Source organism: Brachyistius frenatus, unplaced genomic scaffold (genome assembly GCF_029030835.1).
Source record: "Brachyistius frenatus isolate BFR_SWC_R1_liver_20210118 unplaced genomic scaffold, ASM2903083v1 Contig_16, whole genome shotgun sequence".
NCBI classification, from domain to species: Eukaryota; Metazoa; Chordata; class Actinopteri; family Embiotocidae; genus Brachyistius; species Brachyistius frenatus.
Genome location: NW_027210615.1, coordinates 2,430,108 through 2,449,295, shown reverse-complemented (window position 1 = coordinate 2,449,295; position 19,188 = coordinate 2,430,108). Strand labels below are relative to the sequence as shown.

At 42.3% G+C, this 19,188-nt stretch overlaps 1 protein-coding gene across 3 annotated transcripts in view; it reads left to right on the top strand.

Annotated features, from left to right (window-relative positions):
• The window catches only part of prex1 (phosphatidylinositol-3,4,5-trisphosphate-dependent Rac exchange factor 1), an 87,672-nt gene extending 70,576 nt beyond the window's left edge, over nt 1–17,096 (top strand). Inside the window, exons 25-41 of one of the 3 annotated variants that reach the window (XM_069693944.1) lie at nt 847–1,132; nt 2,523–2,741; nt 5,888–5,976; nt 6,654–6,736; nt 7,538–7,628; nt 7,721–7,849; nt 7,936–7,977; nt 8,738–8,955; nt 9,174–9,276; nt 11,543–11,686; nt 12,638–12,752; nt 13,584–13,650; nt 13,807–13,851; nt 15,023–15,198; nt 15,381–15,483; nt 16,002–16,069; nt 16,190–17,096. In XM_069693944.1, the coding sequence (XP_069550045.1) occupies nt 847–1,132; nt 2,523–2,741; nt 5,888–5,976; nt 6,654–6,736; nt 7,538–7,628; nt 7,721–7,849; nt 7,936–7,977; nt 8,738–8,955; nt 9,174–9,276; nt 11,543–11,686; nt 12,638–12,752; nt 13,584–13,650; nt 13,807–13,851; nt 15,023–15,198; nt 15,381–15,483; nt 16,002–16,069; nt 16,190–16,232 (2,021 nt within the window). In that variant the 3' untranslated portion in view covers nt 16,233–17,096. Of the gene's footprint in view, nt 1–846; nt 1,133–2,522; nt 2,742–5,887; nt 5,977–6,653; nt 6,737–7,537; nt 7,629–7,720; nt 7,850–7,935; nt 7,978–8,737; nt 8,956–9,173; nt 9,277–11,542; nt 11,687–12,637; nt 12,753–13,583; nt 13,651–13,801; nt 13,852–15,022; nt 15,199–15,380; nt 15,484–16,001; nt 16,070–16,189 lie in introns of those variants that run through there. The other 2 variants (XM_069693945.1, XM_069693946.1) reach the window with 2 other exon arrangements.
• The last annotated feature ends 2,092 nt before the right edge of the window (nt 17,097–19,188 follow it).

The following is a 19,188-nucleotide window of genomic DNA, read 5'->3' as shown; positions in this document are numbered from 1 at the left end:
CAGCTGCCGATCAGACATCTGCCGAGCAGTTGTACTGGTGGGATGTTCAACTTCGGTGCTTTTAAGTGCAGATTTTCCCTACTTAACCAGACTACAACCATGGAGATGAGCAGTCTTTAGTTTTGCGGGCCAAAACAAGGTTTATTACCTGAGGTGATTTAAAAAAATTTTTTTTTAAAAAACACCAAACTATGGATTTTATAAGGATGTGCGGAATGTATAAAAACATCACTACTGTATTTAATGTTAGGGTTTGCACACTCTCGAGTTCATCGCAGGAATTTAAATCTGTCTTCAGTTTCTGGATGTGTCAGGTTATTACAGCTTAGTTTGGCATTCAACCCAAGTAAACAGTTTTTGCATCATGCTCTCGCCGTACATATCAGTTTCATAAGTGTCCTTTAAGAAGTTGTTTTTCATTGAGACCTAAATAGAGAACAGACAAGAGCGTTACTTCATAGGTTTTCAACATCTGGGTTAGATATAAATGTCAGAGAGTGAAGTCTTTTTTTACTTAACCACCGCTAACATGTTGTTATTCGCACTGCTCCTCTCCTCTCCTCTCCTCTCCTCTCCTCTCCTCTCCTCTCCTCTCCTCTCCTCTCCTCTCCTCTCCTCTCCTCTCCTCTCCTCTCCTCTCCTCTCCTCTCCTCTCCTCTCCTCTCTCCTCTCCTCTCCTCTCCTCTCCTCTCCTCTCCTCTCCTCTCCTCTCCTCTCCTCTCCTCTCCTCTCCTCTCCTCTCCTCTCCTCTCCTCTCCTCTCTCTCCTCTCCTCTTCCTCTTCCTCTCCTCTCCCTCTTCCTCTTCCTCTTCCTCTTCCTCTTCCTCTTCCTTTTCTCTCCTGTAGCACAACTGAATCCCATGTCCCACACTCAACACTGCATGACCAGCATGGGAGCTCCTTCGTGGAGCTGCACCGGTCTAGAAGGAGATGAGGCCGATGGCAGCGGGGAGGTGACAGTGGATGGCGGCAACGGTTTGATGGACAGTCGCCGGGGGGGACACGGAGAAGGCGGGCTGAGTTTCCTGCTCAAACAGGAAGACACGGAGACACAGGACGCTTACATTTACTTGTACAGCCGCCTGGATGTTGCCGTGAGGGAAATGAGGCAGTATGTTACTCAAATAGATGTGTAAGTGTCACAGATCATATTGAAACTCTTTTTAATATGAATATGTTTTTCGTCTACCTTCAAATGCCTTTTTTTAAGCAATTTTTTTATACCTTTTCCATATAAATCTCTTCTCTCCACCCCTGTGACAAGTGCCATCGATCAGATAAATAGAAAAGTGTTTACTCACATACATTCAGAAAATATCTTCAGTTTAGACGGCCTGGAGCTGTTATCAAATATTGCCATTCCACTGGTGTTTTTATATGAATAGACTATTTTTGTAGCCTTCACAGTGACATTTAGAGATCTCTGCATAAAAAGCCAGGAGCTTGTATCTCCACGCCAGCCTCCCGAGACCGTTCATCAGCCGTGCTTTTGTCTGTCTGCCCTTTGCCTTGTTTAAAGCTGAGGATTTACAAAAGGAACATTCTTCAGGCCCAAAATATTTATGGGTCGGACCCAGTACAGGAACAGGGAGGGAGGCCGGGATAACATCCAGAGAGAAAGACACGTATTGTGTGTCTGTGCGGAGGAAGGGGTGTGACAATGTGAATAAATAGATGTGTAAGTTTGACGGTGGGGCATCCATGCATAGTGTATTTCAATGTAAATATGAGCATAATAGAGCCTTCACATCAATCATTTAATTCCAAGAGATGTGAAACATGTTTGAGACATTTAGAAACAGATTTCCACAGTTTAATGCATCATCAGCTGATATTAGATTATGTGGCTCACCCAGTTTTGACAAACCACCAGTCTGTCCAATATGTTGTATACAATAATAAAGTCCGAAATGCTCTCTGGCCTTTGATGCTGAGAAATGGGTTTGGTCCTCGTGCTGTGTCAAGACCTTTCACAACTCGTGGAAAAGTTCATTATGGATTGCGAAACATCTGAAAAACAAACATTTTTATCTGCAGTACAGATACAGTATCAGTAAACAAGATACGATAAGACTTTTATTAGATTAATCCCACAGCGGGGAAATTCAGTCGTCACAGCGGCTTAAGGATACAGGTAGAAAAGATAAGTACAAAAACTGCAAATACAATACAAATAGAAGACAACATTTGAAAACGTTTTGAATAAAGACCAAAGTATATAGACACACACACAATAAATGGTGAGTTATATAAACTAAATACACCTTTTTAAATGCTGAAATATAGGCCAACAGTTTTATTTAACCATTAACATGAATGCACATTTCTATGAACTCCGGAGCTCATGACTGCAGATGAAGCTGTTGTCTGAACAATCCTACAAGATTCTGAATGTGTCAAAATCCTCATGTTTAAAATGCGAAAAAGGTACATGCAAAAAATGTCTTGTGACCTCTTGCACTGTCTACAGTTTGTTTTCAAATCTAATTTTGTTAATAATACCTTGTTTTTGTTTCCTCAAGCCTCTTGTCGTCTATCACCGAGCCCACGCAGCTCCAGGGGGAGGGCGGGGAGCCTCCGGTCTACGAGCCGAGTCAGCCTCCCTCTCTGGCCCCCTGCGAGGACGGCTGTGACCAGGACAAAGTGGAGCAAGGCGGCATTAAAAGGGTCTGCTTCAAGGTGAACGAGGACGACCAGGAGGACTCGGGTCACGACACGATGAGCTACAGGGACTCCTACAGGTAAATGGTGGTTTAAGAGGGTCACAAAAAAGTGGATGTTAAAGTGTAACCTGGTCCTGAGACTTACCAACTGAGAGCTGAGTAGTTTATACAACTTAAACTGAATCATTTAGAGCAATGCTGTCATTCCTCTGTTTTCAATAAGCCACCTGGTAAAGCAGCACCTTTATAAAACACAAGATTGGAGACACAGCACACACTTGGCTCACACCTGGATTTCTAACTGTGGACTCTATAAAACATAAACAACATTCAAACTCCCTCCTTACTCCACAAACCTATAATGCTTCTCATTTACCCCCGTTGGAGGCTATAATTCCTTCCAGATGTCGGCATCTTAACTCCGATCGAGGGCTAAAAATGACTTCAAAATGTTGCGCTAGAATCTGGTTATGTCATTTGCTTGTTGCGAGTTCATTCAGATGTTTGCCTCTGTGTGTGTGTGTGTGTGTGTGTGTGTGTGTGTGTGTGTGTGTGTGTGTGTGTGTGTGTGTGTGTGTGTGTGTGTGTGTGTGTGTGTGTGTGTGTGTGTGTGTGTTGCACGGTTCACTGGGCAGAGCTCCACTGAGCCCCACCCTCCACCACCCACTAAGATGTAGTTATTGGTTGTTGGTGTGGTGGGCTGGTGTATAATAGAGCCAAATGTTTGGGGCGAGGCCTCCTCACCCGCTCTGTCATTAGGGCTCGGCCACGCCATGTGGAACGCAACTACCTCATCACAATAAAATGTAAAGGAAAATGTAGGCTGTTCGTGCGCGCACACACATACACACGTGCACACACATACACACACAAACACAAACGCACGCACGCACACACGCACACATTGGGTTGTTTACTCAGGGTTTTGAATCCAAGTGGGAAAAAAATACTGTGTTCAAGGTAGCAGTGTAGCTCAGTAAATGTGAATGAATCCTCCCACTTGTACATTTTTGGACATGATGAAATGTGTTACTGTGTTTCAGAGATGGGTGTTTGGATCTTTTTTTAATTTTTTGTCCTGCTTAAGAGAATCAGGTATTAAAAGCTTGAGGTGCTGACAGACCACAGCAGAGCTCAACAGTTGGAGGTCAGCAGCCAAGTACAGCCTGTGAGGAACATAATGTTACTGAGGGACAGGAGAGACTGGCTTCTGGATACACACACACACACACACACACACACACACACACACACACACACACACACACACACACACACACACACACACACACACACACACACACACACACACACTCACATACACTCACACACATTCACACACACAGGGGTCAAAGACAGAGACATGCTGAGAGGATTGAGAAGAAGAAAAGGATTGTGTGAAGAACGTAGTGTTTGTTTCAAACTCTGGTACATTGTGTCTTCCATAAATCGCTGGCTCCTGAGTGAACGTGTGCGTCTGTGTGTATGTGGCCCTTTTAAGACCTTTTGCCGTGTGTGTGTCCCCAGATCCAGTTGAGACCGATTACAGTTCACCTTCAGTGTCAGAGTGTATCTCGGGTGATTGATTGTCCTTACATGCCGATTAGCCCCGAACATCCCTTGTTTCCTCGGAGAAGAGCCCAGTCACAATTAATTAACGATGTCCTGAAATATATTCACTGTATATTGCATTGTGGGAAAATATGTCCCTTAACGCCAACCTTAAAAAAAAAAAATCAAGTGGTTTCAGTCTGTGTGCTGGCATTTTCAGTACCCTTTATTTCAGTGTGAATCCTACCTGTAGCTTTATATTATAACAAGGAAGTTGTTGATGAGTTGTTTTCAATGTGTTTATGAATGCATTCTCACCTGTATTTAGAGCTGTAGTCGACATGTATGTGTTTTCGTGTGTGTGCGTGCGTGCGTGCATGTGTTCACCACTACAGTAGTACTAATTATCACAGTGGGGCTTTCACTTTTGGCAGGAGGGGTGTGAAGCTAAATTTGGAAATAATCTTTTTGTGAGACAGAGTGTGTGTGTGCGTGCGTGCGTCTGTGTCTGTGTCTGTAACTGAATTCAGCCAGAAAATATTACTCCCCGTGCAGATGCAGACATCCAGAAGGGGAATAATACTCACAGGGAGGGAGGCGATTATGTGTATTCGTCAACAAATACAGAGAATAGTTTTGAAAAATACTTTTTTCTTTACTAGTCCATACACACATTTTACTATAAGTGTATGATGTTGTGGGGTTTTTTTCTGTTGTGTGTGTGTGAGTAAAAGCCAGCTGAGAATTCAAGCCAAGTGATATTAACTCTCCCCATAATTGTAGCAGCTCTGCGGTAGCCACCCCCACCGCCCTACCAGAACACACACACTTTCCCACACACTTATACACACATTTAGAGACCACAGAATAACCCGGCAGGTGATATCCGGGCCTCACTCCCCCACTCTGTCATCCAGCCACGGCTCATAATAGTAAAGGAAGACAAAGCCACTGTTGTCGTTTCGTAGCTCCTAGTCCCTAGTAGCCCATTTGTCATGGTAATTCAGCTTGTGAATCACTCCGAGCTCCTCTGAGGGGATTGTGAGCGTGCTCCCTTAAGGCCATGTATAATTTGAGCCACATAAATCTTCCACATGCTCCCGGTAATCATGTTGAATCACGTAGATGTACGACTATAAATACCAAACTGAGACATTTTACAAAACTGTCCCAGAGACAGTGAAATTGTCTGCACACACCAGAATGAAGGAATACAGTTGAAAATAGTGTGTCCATAAAAGTATCTGTGTCAATGAAGAGCTGCATTTCAGTCTGATGCGCTCATGTATTATTAGTCGAATATTTGGGAATGTAATGCAGCCACAGTTTACTGACTGCTCCTCTGTGTCAACCAGCAGCGGTTGTTGGGAGAAACATTTAATTACCTTCGGTCTCACATACTGTAAATCAGAAAAGGCATTTACAATCAGAAGGATTATTTGGCAGCATAATTACCAAATGCTGCTTTGGAAATCCTCAATGCGGTTGAAGAACAGAATGAAACCTCTTTGTTTTATAATGCATTTTAACAGTGTGTATTTGTGTGTGTGTGTGTGTGTGTGTGTGTGTGTGTGTGTGTGTGTGTGTGTGTGTGTGTGTGTGTGTGTGTGTGTGTGTGTGTGTGTGTGTGTGTGTGTGTGTGTGTGTGTGTGTGTGTGTGTGCATTTTTGCAGTGAATGCAACAGCAACAGAGATTCAGTCCTGTCCTACACCAGCGTGCGGAGTAACAGCTCCTACCTGGGGAGTGACGAGATGGGATCAGGTAATACATGCCTCTGGTTTTCTGTCCATCTGTAAAAGAGTGACAAAGTAGGATTCAGATTCAGATTCAGCCAGTGACAAATTTCTGTTGTTTCTGGCTCTGAGTGTTGGATTTTGAAAGTGAAACAATGATCGTCTCAGATCTGGTGTTTGGTTGAATAGCCAGCACAAGACAAACTGTGTCGCTGTGCAAACAGACGACTGCATAACAAAGTGAATTCAGTGTAAACAACATAAGCCAGGCTTAGGCAAATACTTGCTTTTTGAACATCTAAAAAAAGACAAGAAATAATGGATATTTGCATAAGAATAAATCAGTAGTTGCCTCGTTGTGATGGCTCTTTATTTTGTGATAATGTTGATCAGATCTCACACTTCTCCAAAACAGAGAAATCCTGTGGAGGTGACTGTGGCCAGATATTTTAGAAACAACATTTCATAACCCCCAAAGCCACATTCGTGTACAGTGAGCCAAATATGTGTCCACTGCGACAGTATTTATTGCTTTGTTTTTGTCTGCATTATTATTTATTAGCCTTCATACTTTCAAATTTGAGACTTTAAGCCGAATTTACATTAACAGATGGACAAAAAGTGTGTTTACTACGTGCAGGTGGTCAAATAGAAATGAACTTGTGTCTAAATTTGTGATATTTTGGGGGGTTTTCTGGCCACCAGGGGATGAGCTGCCGTGCGACATGAGGATTTCCTCTGACAAACAGGACAAGCTGCACGGCTGCCTCGAGCACCTTTTCAACCAGGTGAGTTCTGCCATTCAGTTTATGGTAAAAGGTGAATTTTCTTTCTGCAAGAGGGGTTTCGTTGATGTTTTCTGTCGCAGAATGTGCTCTTGAATGCTTTTCCAAACCCTCAGTCTAATTTTAACTTTAAACGCAGCCAGTAGATGTAAAACTGTAAGATAGAGAAACAAGAAACCCACATGTCAGCATTAAGCATTTGGAACAGATCATGGTGATAATGATCGGTCAACATCTGGGCTGAGTTACCTCATGCAGCTCTCTGTCCTCTGCTCAGGATTCTGGCTTAATCTCTCATCTTTCACTTGACCTGCTTTCTTTCTCTTGCCCCTTCTCTTTCTGTTTTTCTCCTAACACACACACACGCAAACAGGCAGAGTTTCACTGATACATGGGCAAAGTCAAATCCATCTCAGCATGAGGTGCCCTTTGACTCCCTGTGAGGTGCACCCATTTTGGCTGCTTTATCTCTTTCCACATGCAAACAGCAGCTTGGGGGGCCTGCAAACACAAGCCTTCTTGTTGTTAATGTTGACAGATCTCTGACTGACGTGTGTGTGTGTGTGTGTGTGTGTGTGTGTGTGTGTGTGTGTGTGTGTGTGTGTGTGTGTGTGTGTGTGTGTGTGTGTGTGTGTGTGTGTGTGTGTGTGTGTGTGTGTGTGTGTGTGTGTGTGTGTGTGTGTGTGTGCATGACAGAAAGAAAGGAGGTAGTTTGAAGGGGAAAGGATGAAATAAATGGAGAATATGACGGGGGGAAGTACAGAAAAAGCTTGAATGTGTGTTTGCTTTTATTTTTACACGCAGGTTGACTCCATCAACAGCCTGCTCAAAGGACCTGTCATGACCAAGGCCTGCGAGGAGACCAAGCACTTTTACTCTGACCACAGCCAGCCAGGTGCGTATTTGTTTCTGTGTGTTTGCTGCTTGAAAGGTGGGAGTGTGTGTAAACGACATGCACTCACACATTCTCCGTTTTTATGTGACCAGAGTTTCGTCAAACAGAAGACTGGACTGTTCGTTGTCGTTGTATCATCCACAAGAACATCCAAGAGGACCCCTGGAACCTCCCCAACTCCATCAAAACCCTGGTGGAGAGCCTGCAGAGATTTGTGGACGGTGAGTGGAACACACGCATGCACACACCCGGGCCACATGGTCGTGCACGCTCTCACTCGCATCTTGTTTTCTTTCTTTCTCTACAGAGGGAAAGAACCAGCTTCTCCTGGCTCTGCTCAAGTGTACAGGTAGAGTAACGAGTCAGCGGGTAAAGAGAAGCAGTTCACATTCGGTGCAATAAAGTGGCAGATAATTAGACTAGAGTGTAATTTTCCATCAAATTACCAGAAGAGACAGGCGGTGCAATCACTCGGCAGAGCTCAGTCTCATAACCAGAGCATTTTAAATGATTCCAACAGTTTAGAGCTCTTTGCAAATGAGATCATCCATCATGTGAAATTACAGCCGGTTTTACATCAGGACATCTGCAGAGCCTTAAAACATCTTTGATAAATATTAAAATATATATAAGATGTATTCAAAATACCCAAAATACATTTGAGCTATTTTTTCTGTTTCTTGTTTATTACATGCGCTTTATTAAAAAGATAAAGCAATTTAAGTATACACTCTTTCCAGTATATTTTGCTCTAACTCTTAAGTATAAGTTTCAGCTGTCAGCAGTGTTTTTTATTTTTTGTAGAAAGGTCATATTCAGGTTGGCTCTGTGTGTTTGTGCTGGAATGAGGGTTGGTGTCGAAGCACATGACGCTCTCGTCCCTTTGAACTGAGCTCAGTGGCATATGGTGCTGGTTAATGGGACATATCATGTCAGAGCGTTGAGCTTAATGGAATAAAGTATATGCACTGGAGCCAGTTCAGGACACGTGTAATGAGGAAGGTTCCTTTCCCCGTCCTGCCCACTGACCTGCTCACCCCCATAACCTCCAACCTCTGTAGCACTACTTCATCAGTCCCTGACATGATCATCTCTCCAAAAACCACCAGACACGTCGCTGCAGCTGCGACGGGACGTGATCTTCTGCCAGGCGGCGACGGGCGCCTTGTGCACGCTGGCTGAGCAGCTGCTCACAGCACTGCGGTCGCGGTTCAACAACGCCGGCGAGTACCAGGAAGACAGCAAGGAGACCAGCCACAAGTGGCTGGAGCAAATATCTGTCATCGGGGTTTTGCTGAACTTCCAGTCCACACTCGCTCCACACATGGTGAGTACAGATTTGGTTGTAGAAACAGGAAATAACAGGGTTCGATAGTTCATAGTTGAATGTAATTTTTAGATGCATGCCCGGATCTTTTTCTGCTTTCCTGGTGTTTCCCAAATGCTCTGGGTCTGCATGGCTTTCTGGCCAATGCACCTGTCTCCACAACTATCACAGCTCTCTTCCTGGTGCCACTTCTGAGCTCTCTTTCTCTCCTCCGGCAGAAGGAGGAGCGGACCATGCTGGAGGACACCAAGGCAGCCCTGTTGGACCTGGACAAAGTCACTGTGTTCTTCAGGCAACTGGAGGACGAGTGTCTAGTCGCAAGTAAGAGACTCCACCAGCGAAGACAGAGTCGGCCCATTCAAACCACGCTGCTGCTAATGAGCAGCTGTATGTTTTGAGCAACTCGAAATAAAGTTCTATTATGTGCATGTATGGGAGCTATTGAGGGTGAAATTGCCAATTTGCCATTGCTGATTCAATTTTTTTTTCAGTGGAGAACACCTGAATAGGGAGATATAACAACATTATAATGGCTTCATAAATCATCTTAAACAAGGTCAAAGCATGCAGTCGCTTAAAGTCCTTGTTGTCCTTGTATTACAAATAACTTGGTCCCTCTTGGCAGTCTCTGAGGGGCTTCATTTAAACTTTAGTGCTGCTCTGAGACACATAAAATACTTATACAAGTGTCATTGAAGCACCCCAAAATATATACAAATATTTAAATACTTAAAAGTAATATTATTGCATCAAAATGCAATATGGGGTGGTTGAGAAATTAGCTTTTGGAGTGTGAAAATGTATTTTGTGGTTTGCATTGCTTCTTTTCTGCCAAACCACTCAAGGTCAGAACATTTATGTCAGAGTAACCATTGTAATACAAAGGTGTAGAGCAGCAGTTTCCACTGAGGATGCGCCCGGGTTTTTTTAAAAGGGCATTGTGGGCGTCTCTACATAACTGCGTGTATCAAAGTTAAAGACTCAGGTGCATTTGTGCCGCTAACAACCTTAGTATCTGCATTCATTGAAGGTGGTCCGGGTTAGCGGAAGCCTCAAAGCCAGCAGATACAAAGGATGAATGCATCCTAAATCAGTCCTCTTTTCAGCAGCCTCAACATGGCCGGCAGAGATTGCTGCTCAAAGGAAAAGCACAACACGCACTTCCCATTTTAAGAGGCAACATTTTGGATGAGGCATGGATTTGCATTTCTACATACACGCTCAGCTGCAGGAAGAATTTTGTGCACACATGCATATATTGTACTCGCATATATTAGCCAGTACATATTGCTATCGATCATTCCTACCGTACTTATTGAGTACGCATGACAGGCACGTAGTGATATATAGACTGAAAAGTTTTAGAACCAGCTTCTTTGCTGAAGTTGCACATCCGCTCAGACTGCTGCAGTGCAGGTAGATGGTTTGTGGCGTCAAGAGTCCATCGGACAGTATTGATTTGCTAATAGCATTCTCAGTCAGCTGACAGCTATAAGTAGAGTACACGCATGTAAGCACCACAGAGTGTGAGGGCCCTGAGCCTGAAGCACCGCAGCCAAATCCACCGGATTATGGCTTGATGGGTTCTCCAGGAAAGAGTGCTGACCCCACAGGTGACGCCGTAAAGGTTATCCATTCCATCTTCTGAGAAAATGTGAGGAGAATTAAGCTGATGTATAAATTATTACTAGTCATGTATTGTTGGTAGAAATAGAAAAAAAAATGATGCTCTGCATATAAGTCATATATTTATTACAGATTAAAAACAAACAAACGATTGTTTTAGATGCAGAAAGATATTTAAAAATTAAAAATGTACCAGTTAATGATCTAACCACCTAAATAGAACATGTCTTTGCCACATATGAGGAAATCAACCTCTGTCCATTTGCCCTGTGCAATGAGTTGGACACCACACATCAGATTTCCACAAAATGTAAAATATTTGTATTCTATGCCTTTAAAATTTTAATAAAATATCACTAACGCTATACAGTATAGTTATATATAAACATAACGTCTAGATACAGACGCAGTAGTGAGTGTGCCACATATTGTCCAAACACTAAAACATAGGTAAGAAACACTGTTTGTTTTAAATGGAATTTAGTCATTTTCTTTCCATTACAGTGTCAGTGTCATAGCAAAGTGAAGGAAATACTGGAGGCACAGTAAACAGTAAAGTTTCTACCTTCAGCCCTGGCAGGATGAAGCTTCTGATGTCACTGCTGTGATTGTGGTTTGAAGTAATTGTTGACTTTTATGCATATTAGAAGTAAATGTTTCACAGTTAATTTCCAACAAAGTATCTGAATGTACTTCAGGGTAACTAAATTCCTATATAGCGTGTTACAGTTCTCACATTTTCACATGTTGAGTTGCTCCAACAGCCAAAAGTGTTACAGTCTTGTTAACTCCTCTTTTGTCCGTCTGTCTGTCTGTCTGTCTGTCTGTCTGTCTGTCTGTGTGTGTGTGTGTGTGTGTGTGTGTGTGTGTGTGTGTGTGTGTGTGTGTGTGTGTGTGTGTGTGTGTGTGTGTGTGTGTGTGTGTGTGTGTGTGTGTGTGTGTGTGTGTGTGTGTTTTGCAGACACACCAGTGTGTTACCAGGTGGAGGGCAGCCGGCAGGCCCTGAGGGTCACCCTGTGCCTGGACAGCTGTCACTTCAGTGAGCTGCCCAGTCGGCTGCAAAATGGAGGCAGCCTGAAGCTCCACACTGTGCTCTTCACTAAGGGTAAGACTAGGCAGACTGGGACAGGAGAACCGGAGGGGTGTGGATCAGTTGGTACAGCGGGTTTTAAATGTGACAAGTAGGGCCAGGTGTCGTTCCCTTCATGTAAAATAGCTCAGTTTCAGCACCAAAGCAATATCTTCTTCTTCTTTCTTCTTTCTTCTTTCTTCTCTTTCTTCTTCTTCTTCTTCTTCCTTCTTCTTCTTCTTCTCCTTCTCCTTCTCCTTCTCCTCCTCCTCCTCCTCCTTCTTTTGCTTCTCCTTCTCCTTCAACTTTTCATTCTTCTCGTTTATCATGCAGCCTTTTAACACCTGCAGAATTCCTGATAGCTCTATATGCTTTTATTGAGTTAGACTGAAGCCCTTTACTGTCCATTTAAAACTTCCCACCTTCACAGTCTTCTTTGCTGCAATGCTTCCTTTAGTCCTCCATCAGTCTCAGTCTTCAGATGAATAGAGGACATTACGCATCATGCCTGTCTGCCAAATACACATTAATTTTCCATACACAAGTGCTAGTTGGAACACTAATCTAATGAGAGAGCTTATGTACTTCAAAGTGCAACTCAGCTCAGAGCTTTTCAGTGGTGCAGCTGTGTGAATGAACATTGCCACCTTCTGGAGAATAGTCTTGGCTGCAGGGGGGATGTACAGGGCAATGTGATGTTGCAGGTGTTGTAGTTTCCGTGTGTAGACATATATATGAGAAGCAGATGTTCTCATACAAACATTTTTCACATTGTGAGAACATTTGGGCCAATTCTTACTTTTTTAAAGTATTTTCTTAATGTCAAGGTCATGACCTTTATAGCCAGTTAAAGGCTGTTTAGACTGAATAGATGAAGGGTTCAGAGTTAACACAAAAATTAGGCCTAATGATGAGGTTGATTTTAATTCTGGGGTTATAAAGTCCCGTGTTCATATAAGTGTGTATCTCTTTCCTTTTTTGTTGCAGCTCTGGAGCGTCCGGAGGGAGTGTCCCAGCAGGACTACGCTGCCATGGAGGACTTCCAGCAGCGCACCAATGCCGTCTCACTAGAGAAGGTCAAGGCTTACTACCGCAAACTGAGGTACGCTGGGCTATACCGCATCGCAACTCTTCAGCGGCTTCACTCCTCTCTCGGGATATGTTTCACCTTAAAGCAGGAGTTCGCCGTGTGGTGCTGCATAAGCAAGCAGAAACTTGGCTTCTGTTGCGGTTTTACGCTCCTTTTTTGTTTTCTTTTTTAAATCAAGGTCTTGACTTTTTTTTTTAGAGCCAGACCTGCTCTCAACAGAATTCCACATCCACTAACGGGATTTTGTTGGCTTGTTCATTAAGTAAAGCAAAATGACTCCTCCATATCTTTTGTTTTCTAACACTGTGTGCAGGAATTAAGGGATAATTAAGGAATATTTCCCACACAGTATGAATTTGAACTGTCAGATATGGTTTTTTTTTTAGGAATCAGAATATTTACAGTTTTACAATATTTTCTATAATATGCTACTTTTCACATGCCTTTGATTAACAGGTCGAAATACAATGAATGTAGTTTATTTTTGATGATCTTTCTGTTTTAAATATATATGTATATTTATATTAGCATGTACAGTATGTGTTCATTCAGACTTTAATTTGACTGTTCTTCTTGTTTATTGCCCTGAAACATAATACTGTTTATAATAGCCTCTTGATCTGGTCATCATTTCTGATATGTACACACTAATTCCCAGAAAATGACTCATACAACATCAATAAATGATGAAATATCTACTGTAGCAGATGCATATTCCATAAAGTAAAGTATTCTAGATGCTAGATGACTCAGCTCTCAGACAAAGTGAGTCATAGGACACAAATCTGTACATTTTCAAAGCACACGATGAGTTTTAAAATAGAAATGCTTTTGTCCCAACAGGGCTTTCTATCTGGAGAAGTCTAATCTCCCCACAGACTCAAACACCACAGCGATGAAGATAGACCAGGTAAATATACACTTATTCTGATGTATTTCCCATTTACTGCTACATTTTACTCTCTATGGTCTTGTATCACAGTGACTTATATCTTGTTCCTGTAACATAAGTCAATTTTTTTTTATATATATATAATGTTGTGACTGAATATAAATGCAAGCACAGATACTGGGACTTGAAGTTAGAGACCTTCAACCAAGCATTTCCAAAGTAAGATGAACTGGTGTGCTTTTCCCTCCACTGGAAACCCCCCCTAGCTCAAGACCTCCCTATTAACTCTGACTAACCTCAACACCTCAGCATTATAAACTGCCTCCATTTGAACTTCAACACTAGTGTCCCGAACTGACTGTAGCTGCAATAGACTCCACTGATTAAACCTGAATAGAACATAGTGCCAATATAGAGAGCTTTATTCTCTCTATACTGTATCTAGACTGCAAAGAGGTAAACACCTTTTGAGTTATAGTTTATGGTTTATGCTGGTACTCCATCTTACAAGTCAGTTACTCTACTTTGCAAAGTATTGCATATTAAAATACTTTAATTCTACAAATTACCTTTGTTACAATGTTTTATATTCCTCCTCTTAAATTGAATTGATATTACTGCGTTATTTTGGAGTGTTCTGCTTATTTTACTGTCACTTGTCCTGCCAAAATGGCCAGAAATGAAGAAACAGTATGGGAGGCAATCACAAAGTTCAGAGACTGTTCCTGTTGCATGCAAACTCGGCGCAGCGCAGAGCAGGGGGAAACTATCACCTGTATGAGGAAGTATTCCAAGTTGTGTCGCTTGATTAACATCAGCATATTTGCTGGGTTATCCACGGTGAATTCGTCCCTCAGACTGTCAACACAGAGTTTAACTGTGATGTTTGGCGGCGCCTGAGGGAAAACATTTGGTGCAAACAACTGTGGCACAATGGCGTTTGACAACACACCCGCTGACAGGATGTCGAAAACACACAATGGTCACTCCCCACCATCCATACTCACTGGATTTGGGCCTCTGTGACTTCGCTCCCTGCTCAGGTTTCAGTTCCATGGTGACATTGCAGATGTGCACATACGAGTGGTTACAAAAACATGTGTACATCAGACGCTGATCAAGTGATGTAACTTGGAGTATTTACTTACAAAGGTTATCGCTTCCCCTTACGATTGTGCATAAAATAAATAGTCTTGAAACTTTCTGATTGCCCCTCATTGAGGTTACAAGGCATTTTTCATCCACTCGGTTTTATAAATCCAATTTCAACATTCAATGGTAGTCTAAATGACTTGTGAAGAGGGCATTTTTATAATATGCTATCGAGTCCTCCTGTTAGCAGTCCATTTAACCACTGACCCCGTGTGACGTTTATTTTACCCCCTCACAGCTGCTGCGACCCCTCAACACACTGGACGACCTCTGTCGACTGATGCAGTCCTACGTCAACGTGCGCCCGAGTGCCCACGGCCACCCGTCAGGTGTCAGCGTGCTGTGTGTGTCCTCCGAGCTGTGTAACCGCCTGGGAGCCTTCCACATCACCATGTGTGGCACGGGAATGCAGAGGTCAGTCAGGCACGACGTCGGCATCATTACGCTGCATGTGTATGATCACCGGACTGTCAGCTGGAATAAAGATTAACACGGTGCAGAGTCAGTGTGTCCTGCAGGTGCACATTATGGACAAACCCATCAGTGTGTGCTTATTACAGAGGAACAGACACAGCTAACCTTTCTCTTCTTTGCAGATGTACCCTAAGTGTGACACTGGAACAGGCAATGATCCTGGCCAGGAACCACGGCCTCATGCCGCGCTGCATCATGCAGACCATGGACATCATGCGTAAACAGGTAAACCTCAGTGGATCTCAGTCTGAGGTTCATGGGCCAGAAGAGGGCCCTTTTAAATGATTTTAATAAGACCAAAGACTTGGAAATATGGGTCAAATCGGGGTCATATTATTACATACAATAATGCAACACTTTTTATTGAAACAAGTGTATTTTTTATGATATTTATCACAACGTGGAATGCAACCAAAATCCCATACAGTAGTATGTATTAGTTTTAATATTAGTATTTAGTTTGATGTCCAGTGCAATCGGCTGTCCTCCACATTCATTTATTACATCAAACAAACTTTCAGGCACAAAATCTCGGTAACCTATTAATTTGTTATTTACGTTGTAGTTTTAAATACTTGTTAGGAATGACTTTTTTTTTTTTTACTAGCCTAAGTGTTACCAACATATATAAGCGTGTTTTGTCTTTATTATACCCCCACTTTTCATGCTTAACATTTCAGAACAGTTGAGCCATTTGTTATATGGTCATTGTGCAGCTTATAGAATATATTTTCTATTATCAGGGGGCAAGAGTTGAGCTCTCGGCTAAAAACCTCAAAGTAATGGACCAGATGCCTCCAGCAGCCCCAAGGTACTGTATGAAGCCATTATCGGACACCTTTTCCCCTCTTCTATCAGTACAATACACCATTTATGGTCATAAACAAGACGGATTCCCCTCATTTAAGGTGGTCTCTTTTTTTTCCAACAGGCTCTTCAAGCTGTGTTTGCCACCCTCAGATGGAGAACTCTAAGAATAACGTCACTTGAGGACTGCGAGGGTGTGTGGAGAAGTGGAAGATATGATGAGAGATGACAGTAAAAAAGTGTATGAGTCTCGCCTATTTCCTTCCAAGAGACACTGCCAATGGAAAGACCCCTGTCCTCCCTCCCCCGACTACCCCAGTTTCACAGGGATTATCGTAGCATGGATACCACTAGAGTCTTCAGTGCAGCGTGAAGGCTATACGAGACTGTACAGACGACTAATGTCAGATATCACGGAGCACCAACTGAGGCTCAAGACTAGTCATGTGCTTCACAACAGAGGTAAACAGGAGGAGGCCTCGTAAAGACGATGTCAACAGTGATTCTGCTACAAAACTGAGCTTGTGTTATTAACTGGATTAACCAAACTACCTGTAGCTGACTGTCGTCCTGAATGCAGACGTTATCCATTTTGCCTTGGACTGCAAACTCCAGAGAGAGCCGTCTCTTCCTCTGTTCGGGCTGGTGTTCCCCAGGGCTCGATGTTTGGACCCCAGTTGAAGTAGAACACTAGACTCCCCTGGTATTCCTGTATGATAGCTGGCCGAGTAGATACAGAAAGTCAAAGACTAGACGGACAGGTGGAAGTAGGGATTGAGGGACAGATGAGAAGATGGTAATGATGGGGTGGGGCTGCTTCTTCTTCAGCCCGTTGCATGCGGTTACTGTGCAATTACTGTAGGTTTAGTGTGAGTACTGTATTACTGCACTATATGAAGGATAGTTATTTATTGTGTCCACAAGGAGCGTTTTTATCGCTTACTTAAACTATATCAGGTATTAAAGAATTAAAAGCATTCCAGCCTACGTATTGAACAGTATTTAAAGGACCAATGGCATGCCTTTTTTTTTTTTTTAGATGTAACTGCTTGTGTAATTTCATTTAATTATATTTTTTACCATGTCAGAAAGTGTTACATTAATCTTCAGGGAGTGCAAGGGATGGATGAGCTGAAATGAGCTAATCAGAATCAGGACAAAGGAAGCTAAAACCAGAGGCTGTTTGTCAACAAGCAGCCAAGTCAACAGGTTTGTGATGTTGAATCACTCTTAAATTATTAATATATTAATTAACTAGTTAAAGGACTGCGTTCAGTTAAGTAAGACATCAACTGATTTTTAAAAAAATTGGCTTTCATGTTGTCTTGAAACTGCTGCGTTCACTGTAGGTATTAAAAGAAGCACAATGATTGGTCCATTCAGTGTTAGTAAAACGTACTGTAAACAGTGTGAGCTGAACAAAGGGACTGCTTGATGACTGAACCACAGTAACATTAGCTTACTGAAGATTTTATTTTCTTGTACATAGACTGTAACAATGTCAGAGGGAAAAGATAGGAAATGTATTACAGCAGCAGAGTAATGCTATAAATTAAATCGGATTATTTTTATGGAAATAATATAGTATATAAAACCTTTTGTATTTGTGACTGTGCATTGGAGGAAAAGCTGCATCTCTTTCTCTGAGCGTAACCTCACTGACAACTTGCTGTGTCTGACTGTTCAAATGAAATGCATTTCAAGAGCCTCTCTTGGCATGCTTGCATTCATTAGGCAGATCACTTAGTTCTCTTTTATTTATTTAAAGGCAGTCTGGGTTCAAATGAGCATGTTGGAATAGTCTCCGTAGATCCTGTGACAGTAGCATGACCTCTACACGTTTTTACATCCAATCAGTTATTTACACCATATCCTGTTTCAAATGTGCTCGTAACATGGAGCAGTGTAAATAGCACGAAGTCCCAATGCAGCATTAGTCACCATAACCTGGTATTAATCGTGTTACCGGTTCAGATGAGCTAATGACTGCAGCATGTTGGTGTAGCTGGACAAACATGTCACCGATTACACATTTATATACGTTATTCTAATATCTCCTTGTATATATTTTATCTGCAATATTATGTTGCTTGAAAATAACTGTACAAAGGATTTTTGTTCAATCTTTCTAAAATGATCATTGTAAATGGAATCTTAACACGCTAGTAAATAAAATGTTCCCAGTATGACAATGTTGTTGTTGTTTTTTTTCTTGAGGAGGCCGGGTTGTTGGGATGTGGTGGTCTGACAGAGGACGGGATGTGCAACATAAAAATGCTAACACTCAGATTAAAAGTGTTTTCCCTATTGTCAGGATTTTTTCCCCCAGCTACCATTTGTCTTGTTCTCTTTCTACTTACCGTTGTGTCACACCCATGGTGGTGTTGCCCCTTGATCTCCTGCATGTTACTTCAGGTTCTCATCAAGGAGGAGTGCGCACAGATTATTATTCCATCTCTTTCCCTGCATACATCACATCAGCAGCCTGTGACTAAGTGCTGCTGGAAGTGAACAATAGGACTTGAGCTGGCTTCTTTTTTTCACCCCACTTACTCATAATCTTACTTTACATCATGGTGCGTATGATCTGTCTCATCACGCGGAAGCTGAATTCACTCACAACACACTGCTATACATTATTTAGACATCTTTCAGTTTCAGGTTTCTGCAAATTGATCTTTCACATTGAAATGTACATTTATATGTTTGCAAAGCTGCTGAGATTTTCCATCTTTGTGTTTTAAGTCTTGCTGATGTTGACGGGTACCTCAGGGTCCTGTATGGCTTCTCATTGAGAGACTGCGAACCTTAAAGGATAGCTTGACATAGTTTTTGGTGACCATTACCCTCACTGAAGAAAGCTGCGCAGATGAATATTGCATGAACATGCATCTTCTAATGAAAGCCTTCCTTGCAGCTTCTCTCTTGTGCTGGAGTTGAGTGGAGAGGATGAAAGGTTATCTCAGGATAAATGGTTAGAATAAGACACTAATATGTCCTCTCCTCCCTCCAATGCTCCAATTTGACCACCCAGACCAGATGTTGTTTCACTAGAAGAAGACATTGAATTTGATTTGATTTTATACTATGTATTTCTTGGCCATTAAATAATTGCAGACAGTA